General features: G+C 40.7%; 1 protein-coding gene across 1 annotated transcript in view; it reads left to right on the top strand.

Annotated features, from left to right (window-relative positions):
• Window positions 1-5,922: 5,922 nt before the first annotated feature.
• Window positions 5,923-12,335, top strand: part of TNKS2 (tankyrase 2) — a gene marked incomplete at its 5' end in the record, with an annotated part of 57,046 nt that continues 50,633 nt past the window's right edge. Inside the window, 5 exons of the mRNA XM_019555520.1 lie at window positions 5,923-6,160; window positions 6,987-7,082; window positions 7,496-7,532; window positions 9,949-10,024; window positions 11,353-11,447. Of these exons, the coding sequence (XP_019411065.1) occupies window positions 5,923-6,160; window positions 6,987-7,082; window positions 7,496-7,532; window positions 9,949-10,024; window positions 11,353-11,447 (542 nt within the window). The remainder of the gene's footprint in view (window positions 6,161-6,986; window positions 7,083-7,495; window positions 7,533-9,948; window positions 10,025-11,352; window positions 11,448-12,335) is intronic.

Raw genomic sequence — 12,335 nt, 5'->3', positions numbered from 1 at the left:
GAGTGGTCCTTGGCAGCCATGTAACTGGCACCAGCTGCTTGACATGGGTGACTTCTCATCTCTGCCCAAGGGGGAAAGCAGGTCATGGCTGGGTAGAGCCTCGTGCTGCAGGACCTGGGAGCAAGTTGTTGTATGCCCCACAAATACTGGCTCTGCAGTGGTTGAGCAATGTCTTGGCCCAAGTGCTTTTATTCAGAAGTTTCCACCTAGGTGCATTAGCCCACAAAAAGCCTCTGCTGCTGCCATCTTCTGGGACGGGTGGTTTCCACCCTGACCCCCAAAGTGATCAATCGGGAGCTTTAAGTCAGTGGAGCCATGTGTTCGTGAGCAGGGTGCCCTGTTAGCTGGTTCAGATCATTCTTCTTTGAGAATGTTTAAGCAGGGCACCCACTTGTTTGCTTTCAATCTCTTAAGTCTCTTCAATCATCAAGGTTTTTCATTATTAATAAAAAATCTTTATTAATCTGTTGCACATTATGGAGGTGATAACAGAAAAATCGAAGCTCTGAGGAGGCAGTCATGTAAGACAGTACCATTTAAATTCCTGCATGAGCAGAAGAATCATCCTGCTTGGGGTTGTTAAGAGTTTTCAATTTCCATTTTACATCTGAAAAATAAAACACTTGTTGCGTTAGTTTAGCTTTTAAACACAGAGGGGCACGGGGATGTGTACCACTAGGCAGTAAAGATACTGAGCAGTCACTTCATTGACCGTATACTCATCCCTTTCATTACTGGGTACGGTCGCATTACAAGGAGGTTACTGATGATTTCCCTCCTAGGACAGCTCAGCCTACTAGACTTTGATAAAATAAGAGCTGATAGACAGAGCTGCCAGTCTCTTGTTAACATTGACTTCTACTGCTGGAGTTAGGCCTTTTCTACAGTGACCTGAACTATAATAAAATCAAGACTGTAATATGATAGAGAACGCTAGTTTTAATTTGTGTTTTGTTCCCTTGCTTAAGGTTTGAATATTATTAAGTACTGCTCCTTCAGTTTTCTGTCTCTGGAGGGATTACTAGGTTATAGAAGGTAGAGAAAACTTCCAGGAAGTGGTAACAAAGGCTCTGCTGTCTTATGCACAGCAAAACCAGTATTAATAAGCTTGTGTGTGTACTTTCATTTCTAGAGCATGTGCTGGGAAACTTTTATTGGTTTAATTCTCTTCTAGAGAAATCTGCTTGCCTTTATAGATTATTGCTTTGAAGCAGAAGTGAATCCACAAAAAACTGTTTGAATTGCTTTGTTTCCTTGCATTGCAACTTAGGTGTCTTTGTTGGTTTGGTTTGGTTTGGTTTTTTAACTTTTTTGGGCAGACATTGTTGAATTCTCTAGCAGTCCTTAAATAAAAGCAATTTCTAGTCTTTTTCCTGATACAAGAGACACTTTGCAAAGTGGATTTTAAAACGCACGTAATAATGATAGAAAGACAGTGACAGCAGGATCTGGTTGAAGATTAATCTGGAGTCTGTAGTATGCAGCAGAAGTGCACCTCTGGCTGTTAAGTTGTATTGAAGTTCAACAGACTGTTAGTCGGTTCCTGTGCAGAAAGGTAGTGGTATCTAGCTGTCAAAAACAGATTTCATGTCACTCATAGGCAGATAAGGAGTATGTCAACCAAAAAGTACAATGGAGAGTTGGTGGGGTTTATGGTAACTAGATGCTCTTCCTATGAATAAAATTCATTTACAGAAACTACATTTATCTACAGTAACTACACAGAAGAACACACTACTTAGAAACATAAGTAGAACAGCTATTAACTCAGTGCAGAAAGAAGCTAGAGAAACCTATTTCAAATCCTAAGGAAGATCTAGGAGTTAAGTCACAGGAGTCTACACAATAAGCTTAGTTGTCGTAGCTGGAATAAAAAGGGTGGTAAAGGCATCTCTTGGCTGTTCTGAAGTGGAATGTTTCTCACGATGATGGAGAGGATAGGAAAGAAAAGAAGGCCTGTCTCTGACTCTGGATGTGAACTCCAACAGTTGGTCTTTTGTGAGAGGCTCCAGAGTCAAGAATGAGTACCACAAAACTATGGGTGCACCGATAGAAATTTTTTCGGCCAATACTGATGGCCAAATTTAATCTTTTAAGGAGCCGTATCAGCCAACACTGATCTAATTCTGATATGCAGCCAGGCAGCTTGGACACCAGCATCAGGCTGGTACATCTAGTGTGCGGGGAGGGAAGAGGCACAGGGAGGGGTAGATTGAGTCCCCCATGGTGAGGGAGGAAGTGGGGCAAGGACAGGCACTGCTCAGCAGGGGGAGGGGGAGGCAGCTCCCGCTCTGCACTCATCTGTGGAGGATGTGAGACCCTGGATTTGCATGCAGGACGAGGGCAAGCTGCTGCTGCAGGCTGGGACCAGGGTGGTGCCAGGCTCTTCCTGGGAGGGGAGCAGAGCCAGGCTGCACTTGGGACAGGTGGCAGTGGCATTGGGAGGGGGCTACAGAAGGAAGGCCAGAATTTGCCATAGCCCCCCTCCCAGCACTGCTGCTGCCTGCCGCGAGCCTAGCCCTGCCAGGGATAGCCCAGCACAGCCCCAGCCCACAGCAGCAGCCCACCCTCGCCCCACATGCAGATCCAGGGGCACATGCCCCCCATGTCCTCCCAGGATTCTCGCCCCCTGGACAAGCCGCTCATGACTTGTCCCACGCTCCCCACTGGCTGTGCAGTGCCTGCCCCAGTCACGCCCTCACTGCAGAGGCCTCAATCTGCCTCTCCCCACACTCCTTCCCTTCTCTTGCACCAGACTTAGCAGCCAGATCCTGCTCTCCAAGCCATTGGGCTGCACTCCTGGCTGCATGTATGCTGCAGCTGTGCACGTGCACGGGGCATTTATCAGCTACATCAGGCAAAAATGCAGATTTCTGATGCTATCAATTTTTCCCTATATTGGTGCTGATCCGATACGAGGCTGAATATATCTACGCAAAACAGTGTCTAAAGAAAAATGATGAGTCCCTCCTGTAGCAGTAGGGTAATGCCAAAGAGGAGGTATTGCATAGGTAGTGGCTCCCTCTTTGTCCACAAAGGCAGTCTTCTCTTTTTATTCTTAATTAAAGCAAGAGGCACTGCTATGTATGGTAATTGGCTCCCTTCACCAAGCTGTCCATTGAAAAATAAAGAAGCAGTACTGATCCACCAACATTTCTGTCTTCTCAGTGCCTTGCTGAAAGGGGAGAGTTAATCAGAGGCACTGCTATACTCACATTGGCTCCTTCTCCCATACACACTTCCCCAAGGAAGTGAGGAATCTCTGCTACATCCATACAGAAGTTCCAGGAATGACTGGTGAAGCATCTAATTTGTTTTTGAAACTTAAATAATGCCTACCCCGAGCCAAAAGATGTTCTTGCCTCAGGCTGCAATCCCAGTTGTAGCCAATCTCACAGAAAAGATTTACTTGATTCAGCAGGTTCTAATAAAGGCTGTGCAGTGGAAGTTTAGGGCTGTAGCTATTTTGTTAGCATTCATACTGTGTGACTCTAGTTTCAATGGATTCTGAAAACTCATGGCAAGTAGTAATCACAGGGCTTTGACATCAGTCTGGGTGCTAGCTGATCTTGAGTTTCCCAGCTGCACGATAGCTATCCAGAAATTATCTGTCCTGTGATTTGAATGTCCAAATTTTGTCTATTTGTGTTGATCATGTGAAGATCTGGCTGGGGACTAGCAGCTCCAGGAGAGGGATTTCATGCTTGATCCTTCGGATATTTTTAGGAGTGAAGCTTTTTCCTCATTGTGTTAGAGAGATGCTGAAACACCCCAAGGGCCTTTATCGTTATCATCAGTTACATCCTATAAGGTTTAGTTCTGTAGGCAGAATAAAGTTCAGCAAGTGCTTGAAGTCATCCTAGCTTCTTGAAAAGACAGAACTAGAAAAACGTAATACATAGGGATAGACATGTTTAGCAATGTTGGTATATGGAAAATGAAAAAATGTTTAGTGGTATAGCTCAGGCATTGGTAATCTATGGCCTTATGGGCTAGATCCTACCCATGGATGTGGGGCTTCAGCAGGTTGCTTTCTCTGTGCTGCCATGGAGACAAATGCTGGCAGCAGGCAGGTCCTTGCGCCCACCTGTCTGCCTGCCTCTGACCCGGTATGGGTTATCCCAGCCCACAGACAAAAAATGTTTGCTGCCCCTGGCATAGCTAAATTAGGGTAATGAATTGCAGAACCAACTTAAAGCTTGTGTTCCTGCAAGATAACATTAAATCGCCCTGACAATGGAAAAAATGTACTCCCTCAGCCAGTATTACTTGCAAGCTAGGTTTAATTAAAATCTAAAGCGTATTTTTTGCTTTCCACTAATTTAAGGATTATATAAAGCCTCACCTAAGAGTTTATTTAAAAATCAATTTTTTTCTTATCCTTAATCGGATCTTTATACTTATATTAAGAATCACTGAAAATAGGTGTTCTGAACATCCTTAAATTACAGCCCTGCAGACTCCTAATAAATTACTTCAGAGGCTACTTGCCTTTTGGATATGTTTCTTCCAAGGGTTTAAGTGATGATTCCAAGGAAGAAAAGATTGAGTATGCCGTGTTAAGTGCATGATGCCAGCTCTGCTAGATTTTTTTTTTTATCTGAGAGCAGTTGATTTTTTTTTTAAAAATGATAGGCCGTATGATTAAGTAAAATAGCTTTTCATGAGTAAAAGTCTTATTTCATAAAAAGCTTGCATGATTAAACATCTTGTACTGACTCTGACATAGAACCATTTGTGAGTTGAGAGAGGATTGTGTGCTGGAATTTAAATATGAGCAGCAATCTTCCATTTAATTTAGAATTTTAAGCTCAGGTCTCTCATTATTTTACTATTTCTTTGCATTATTGTAGTATTTAGGAGCCTTAATCTAGGTTCAGTACAGCCACAGAACAAAAAGGTGGTTCTTGCCTCAGTCCTTGCTTTGAAAGGAACCCTGTATTTTGGAATTTGTGGCAAAATTGTTTCCTGTCTCCTAAAATGAAAACTGATTACTATTAACAGAGAACTTCAAGATTCTTATTTGCTTTAAATCTCAAACATTTCATTTCTCTTAGATTGTTCTAACCAGATATTATGTTTAGATTTTAGATCTAGAATTTAGATTGCTATTTAATTTTCTGTAATTTTTTTTCTTGTTGATGACAGATTGACTATATAATTAGTTTCATAGAAAAAAATTGTTATAGTTGACAGGTTTGAAGACAGATTTTTTTTCAACTTCCTGTTGTCTCTAGTGAATGATTTGCAGGATACATGTGGTTTAGTAAAGACAACTAAATTAAAAAAATTACTTTTCATCTGGATTTTCCTTATTTATCCTGTCATATTAGCCTGAGCCGAGCTGATATTACCTATTAAGAGGTTATTTAGTACATGAATGGTGCCTTGTTTGTTTCTGTCTAGATACGTTGCAAGAGTTAAAGATGTATTAAATAGTTGGAAATTTAAAAGGGGGTGGTTTTTGTATGGCTTAGCAAAACGGAATCCAAAATGAGGACTAGTAAAGAGACCTGTGGATTGTGCAAGGCAACAGATACAGTTTTAAAAAGGATGTAATTGCTGCAGGAAGTGGTTGAAACGCAGTTTATTCTAGAAAAAGCTAAACAACCACCATATTTTCTCAGTATGTTACTGAAAATCTGTAAGTTAGTTGACACTGACCTGTTTAATGTACCCTACAATTTATAGGAGGAAATTGTCTTACTCAAAGGAAGGCAACGGGTTTTGTAAAAATGCTGTGAAATGAGCCACCTCTAAATTAGTGTATAGGGCAAGGGCAAGTCACAATTTGTAGCGTACAACTGAAGTCCTGGTTTTGAATTCAGTAGTGGCCCCCTTCAAGTGTTTTGATTTCCTATTTTTACTTTTGGTTTTTTCTTTATTTATACCTTTTGTCCCTGGTGGGCTATACAAAATTCTCTCTTTGTTTCAGGCTTTGGTCGGAAGGATGTAGTTGAATATTTGCTTCAGAGTGGTGCCAATGTCCATGCACGTGATGATGGAGGCCTCATTCCTCTTCATAATGCCTGCTCTTTTGGTCATGCTGAAGTTGTCAATCTTCTCTTGCATCATGGTGCGGATCCTAATGCTCGGGATAATTGGAACTATACTCCCCTTCACGAAGCTGCCATTAAGGGAAAGATTGATGTCTGTATAGGTAGGTAATTTTCTTAAATTTCCCCTGCTGCTGGCTGATATCCATATGACGCACTAAAACCTTTCAGAGCCCCTATTTTTCTTTATCAAGCTGTGCTTACCAATACATTTTAGAATGTTTTACACTTGCTAAAACAAAAAATCTATTTTAAACTGGAACTTGCACTTCAGAAATAAAATAGCTGCAAATTTAAAAAACGTCTTTTGACTTTTCCTGTTGGTTACTCGAGTACAAAAAGAAATGCCTGTAACCTCAAGTACCGCCTTGATGTTGATGTGGTAAGGGGATCCAGTGGGATGTAAGATGGATTCATTTTGAAAATTGATCTGTTTTGCCCCCAGACTTGCTTTCTTACCTGCTCCTTCCCAATCCTGAGACAATGCTTTTAAGAGTGGAAGCTATTACTAATAATGGATTGATTCTGTTTTTTTGTGCCACTACTCTTGCTCAGCTAGTCAAAGGCTTTATTAGGAGGAAGAGACTAAATTGAACTTGTGTTCTGACTAAACATTTATGAGCACGATGAAGGCAAAATGGAGTCAAGAAGTGAAATTTGTTTGAGCCCTTAGCTTCAGACATGCAGTTCTGCAGATATTATTCTGAACCTTTACTCTGACATAATAGTTTATCATCGCATTAGGCACATTATTTTGAGAAAGTTAAATTTACAGAACAGCAGTAAGGGATCTTGACACAAAGGGTTTGCATTGAGAAACTGAGATCCTCTACCCAACTGTTCCTCTATTGGGTCCCAATTGAATGATAAGCCATAGCATAAGGCTGGTTTTTCAGAATTCTTTTCACATAAAGGATTTTGCTATTGTAGTTCTGTTACAACATGGTGCTGAGCCAACCATCCGTAATACAGATGGAAGGACAGCTTTGGACTTGGCAGATCCATCAGCAAAGTCAGTGCTGACTGGTAAGTGATGCACATTCAGTTTCAAATGGTACACATTGTCTTATAGTTGTCATAATTCTTACGAAAAATATTCTCACCTGTGTGGGTTTCTCATTTCTTAATATTAGCTTAATTATAATTTATCTTTTACAGCTCCAAATAGAGAATCATTTTGTGGGCTGAATGTTCTCAAAATGCAGGCATGTGACATGATGTGTTCTGGAAAGCTATTTATTGTGCTAATTTAATGGTTTGCATTCATACCAGCACTTTGAGCATTCTTCTCTGAGGATTGTGCAGGCTGTTAACATTGTGTATAAAAGTAGCTTTTTTATGTGGCTACCTCAAATGTAAATGACAGGTTCTTTGTCTAAATTGGTAACCAACTGTGTGCGTCTAAGAATAAACAAAATCCATTTTCTGTTAATTTTCAGGTGAATACAAGAAAGATGAGCTCTTAGAAAGTGCCAGGTATGTATTTCTGTGGAAAATATGAATATGGCAGTGTTGTGAGAATTGTCCATGTTTCATATAATGTATGTAAATTAACTTTGAGCTGGCTGGAACCAGGCCAGGGCTGTCCCTTGTGGGTGAAACTGATAAACAGTTATGAGACATCCCTTTTTTTTTTTATCTTTTGAGAGGGAAGAGTTGGTGTCAGCAAAACAGAAGTAAATATAAATTTGCTTAGAAGTTTTTCCTTCATAAAGCTTTAAACAAGAATCATACTTATCATATTTACTCAAGTATAAGGTGACCCAGAATATAAGACAACCCCCAATAATTAGATTCTGTATATGGGAAATTCATAAATTTATAATTTTCCACCTGTGGAATGTAATTATTGGAGCCAAATTTTTATCCTGTCATAGCTGCAGCAGGAAAAATAGAACTGGGGGATTAGGTTGCCCTTTCCCCTCCCCAGCTTCTTCCACACACTAGGGAGGGCAAAGGGCAACTTAGCCCCCCAGATACCAGCAAATTACTACAGGTACCCATAGATTTAGTTCATTCAGAACTGATGTACCTTGCTTTTTTTTGAAACGGCTGCAAGTTTAACACGGGTACTCCAAAAATACATTTTTAAGCAGCATTGTTGTGTACTTATTTACACGTAATACAAACTGTGCATAATAATAGTCCAAAGCCAAAAAGCTTAAGATTAGAGGTCTACCGAAATCTATGAGGTGGCTGGCTGATTTTTGTGGCCAGATCCTGGGGCCTGCTGCCATTTTCACTGGCTGAGTAGCCCCAGCAGTCCCACCATTCCCTGCAGATTGCCAGATGGTCCAAAACCACAGCAGGAGGCAGGCAGGCTGCACAGATGGCTGCAGCAGGGTCCCAGGCCAGCTGTGGCAGGCAGCTAGGAGGCTACACTGGGGTCTGTGGAGCCCTGACCCCACTCACTGTGTGTGCACCCACTGCCAGCCATGAGCCAGGCCAGGGTTCTGCAGACTCCAGTGCCACAGCCAGCACAGGATCCTGCAGGAGCTGCTTGTGTACCCTTCCCGCTTGGGGATGGCCTGAAACTGCAGCTTAATTACCCTGATTAAGCCTGAGAAACCATTAATTCATACCACCCTCTGCTCCCAGCCGCCTTCCACCCACTCTGCCTGCCCAATGCAATGAGCAGCCACCTGCAAGCAGCCAAGTGGGTGGAAGACAGCACTGCTGGGAAGTTGGGCAGGTGCAGGCAGGAGCATAGTTTCATAGTTGGTAGAGTCGGAACGGTCTTGAGCAGATCACCAAGTCCAACCCCCTGCCTTGGCAGGAAAGAGTACTGGGGTCAAATGACCCCAGCAAGGTGTTCATCCAGCCTTCTTTTAAAGGTCCCCAGGGTAGGAGCGAGCACCACTTCCCTTGGAAGTTGGTTCTAGCTCCTAGCCACCCTGACTGTGAAGTAGTGCCTCCTGATGTCTAGCTTGAATCTACTCTCCATCAACTTATGGCCATTATTCCTTGTTACTCCCAGGACTCAGGAGAACAGGGACTCTCCCATTGCCTACTGGTCCCCCTTGGCCAGTTTATAGATGGCTATCAGATCCCCTCTCAGCCTTCTCCAGGTGGGAGCGTGGCATGGGTGGGAGTGGGTGCATCTTGGCCCCATGTGGAGTGCCCCAGGGGGGCTGTGGGAAGGGGGCAGGTAGGGAGGACACTCCACCTGCACCACCTGTATTAGCTCTGCTGTTCGTACCCCTTGCTCGCTCCTTCCTTCACTCCCTTCCCCCAGAGCTAACCAGCTCCCAGGAGCTAGTGCATGGGCAGTCCCCCCCACACTCTTTTGCACATGTGGGCTCCCTCTCTCACTACACAAAAATAAGACTTTATTTTGAGCTATTAATACTATCACCTCTATGTACACTACTCAAAAACACAAGCATCAGGACAAAAAATATTATTTGAAATAACATGTACTGTAACATTTTAATTTTTTCTTTTTCAAAGGATTTTTTTAATCTATAATTTATTAAAATGATATCTTCTGAAAGACTGTGTGGAGCTCTCGACACCTCACCAAAATTCATTAAGTAGCCCTCCAGCTAAAATAATCGCCCACCCCTTCACTAATCTGTTCTTGTGGTAGGTTTCCATCAGTTTGTTTGCCCAGTGTAGGCCATGTGTTGTATAGTTACGTTTAGTGTTGGCTGCATTTAATCAGCTTCATAGTTGGTTTCCATTGCTGTGGGTACATGCTGCTTTTGGCAGCAGTTTAATTATAGACAGTATATTTAATGAAGTGTTCTTGTATGCAAATATAAGATGAGGGGCTCTTTTTCCCATGCTGCTTGTCGGGGGTGGTGGGGAATCTTGTATTCAAGGAAATATGGGACTTCCTTAACTGTTGACAGTCAAAACTCTCACGTGTTTTTAAAACCTTGTTTTGTAGGAGTGGAAATGAAGAAAAGATGATGTCTCTTCTTACACCATTAAATGTCAACTGCCATGCAAGTGATGGCAGAAAGGTATTTTAGTTAAAATGTTGCATTTAACTAAATCTTATTTTCAAATTTTGTTCAGCTTATTACTTTATATTTAAAACTAGCATTTGATCAGAATTTAAGAATTATTGGTTATTAGGTGTCAGTTCAAATTACTTAAATATTTGTGAAGATAAGGAACACACATGCTGGGAGTTGTCAGAAGATTTTTTGTTTTGTTTTGTTTTCTAAGCAGCCATTCACATACCTGGGTCAGATAAAACACCTTTTCTCTAACAACTTCTGCCTTACCTTTTCGCCAGCTACACCAATGTCAAAGTCATGGAAAAGACCTCTCATTTTTTATGCTAATATTTATCAGATGACTTCATCATTTAGTCCTAGGCTGTTCTTTTGCACTACTGTAGTCATGTACCCTAAGGTATATCAGTTGCTCTGACATTACTTCTTCATAAAATTAAGGTAATGCTGTCATTTATAGGAACTGGATACTGTTTATATATTGGTGGCTAAATAAGCACATTTAAGCTACAGATGCCAAAATCTGTCCAGGAAATCCAGAAATCCATTTAGCCTGAACCTACTTCTTTTTGAAGGTTCAAGTTTCCATCTTTTGGCCCCATTAGATATTTCAGTAAGCTCATTCTTTTTGGTTTCTAACTTTCCCACTGGGCTGGGTAGGCCCTTTGCTAAGGGGCCTCCAAAATATAGGTGCTGCTGTTTTACTTTAAGACGTGTAGTCTCCAAAAACTAAAATTCCCTGGTGCTGATGGTCTTCCTGAATGAAAAGGATAAGGTCTTTGTGCAAAGTCTGTTGCTTCTTGTTGTTGTGTACTGGGCACTGTTAAATTTCCCCATCTGGTTTGGTTAGACAGAACATAAATCAATCATCTGCCTTGGGAGTGCAAGTGAAGGATAAGGTGATTTTTTTTATTTTTTTTTTTTTCTTCTCCAACCCCCTCCTTACTTTAAACGTACTCTTTTTTTTTTTTTCCAAGTTTAGTTAATAATACCCATAGATTACATCAAAATTTAACTGTCCATTAGGTGAGGAGACCTATTCATAATCTGGCAATCTGTACTGGTAGAATATTTACATTTATGAAAGAACTGAACTGGGAAGTAGTCATAGCTGGCTGACGGGCTCAAAAATCTTTCATGGTAGCTATCATTTAAATGTATTATTGAAAAAACCTTGCAGTTTCAGTGTTTAGTGGAAATAGTTGCCAGACACTTGGTTCAAACACTCTTTACTGATTCAGTATTTTAAGGACATTATTTTTACATATTTCATTATATTTACTGTTAGTTGGATTTATGATTTTGATTTATCTAAAACTATGTCTTTTCAGTCAACTCCATTGCACTTAGCAGCTGGATATAACCGAGTTAAGATTGTGCAGTTGTTACTACAACATGGAGCTGATGTGCATGCTAAAGATAAAGGGTAAGCTTGTAATTCACTTGTTTGTTATGCATCAGTATCAGACTTTGTTATGCAATAGAAAACGCTTATTTAAAAAAAAATTGAACCATGGCACATCAGAAATTTTGAGGTTGATATGCTATTTTTAACATGTATTGTAAATTCATAAGTTTTGCTCCCAATTTTAGGAATAACCTTTTGTGCTAAATTGGCCATAACTATGCTGCATTCTAAGTTATAAACAGACAACTTCTGAATGTTCAAAAGATGTGAAGTGATTTTCCGATAACTCGAAATGATTTTATACCATTGCTGTTAAAATTCAGGACATGCCTCTTCAGTTGATCAAGTCTTCGCTTCACTTCCCTTTGTTGTCATTATTTTTGTTCCGTAAAAAAAATGTAATAAAATAATAGAACAACTTTGTTTCCCATTTATTTGATTTTAGATTGTGTATTTCTAGGAGTTCTCTTATTATATAAGGACTTTTTCTAATTCTAGAAACTATGTAAGTACATGTATGGTCTACAGAAAATAATTGCAAGAAATCTGACTGAAATACTGAAATAAGCCAAGATTTTGGAAAACTGAATTTTTATTAACTCTTTCCAAAACACTACTTTAAAGGTGTCTACAATATCCATATAATGAAAGGCCCAAGGTGAAACCTTTTTCAGTCAGGCCTCCCTGACAATGCATCTCTCTGATTTTCTCTTAAGTTTTCCTGACAGTGTCTGTGCGCACCCCACCTCCAGCTTGGGAGTATAGAAAACTTTTTTCCCAACCATCTTCCATTCTATTTTCTCTGGATTGCAAGGTCTTTGGGCCTCTTAAATACACAGCATACAGTCATGCCCAATGACTTTAGAACCAACCAGTTAGATCAGTGGTACTCAACATCACTGGCCT

This window comes from Crocodylus porosus, unplaced genomic scaffold (genome assembly GCF_001723895.1).
Source record: "Crocodylus porosus isolate Cpor-Errol unplaced genomic scaffold, CroPor_comp1, whole genome shotgun sequence".
Lineage (NCBI taxonomy): Eukaryota > Metazoa > Chordata > Crocodylia > Crocodylidae > Crocodylus > Crocodylus porosus.
Note: the sequence above shows the minus strand (reverse complement) of the source record. Positions and strands in the feature narration are given on the sequence as shown.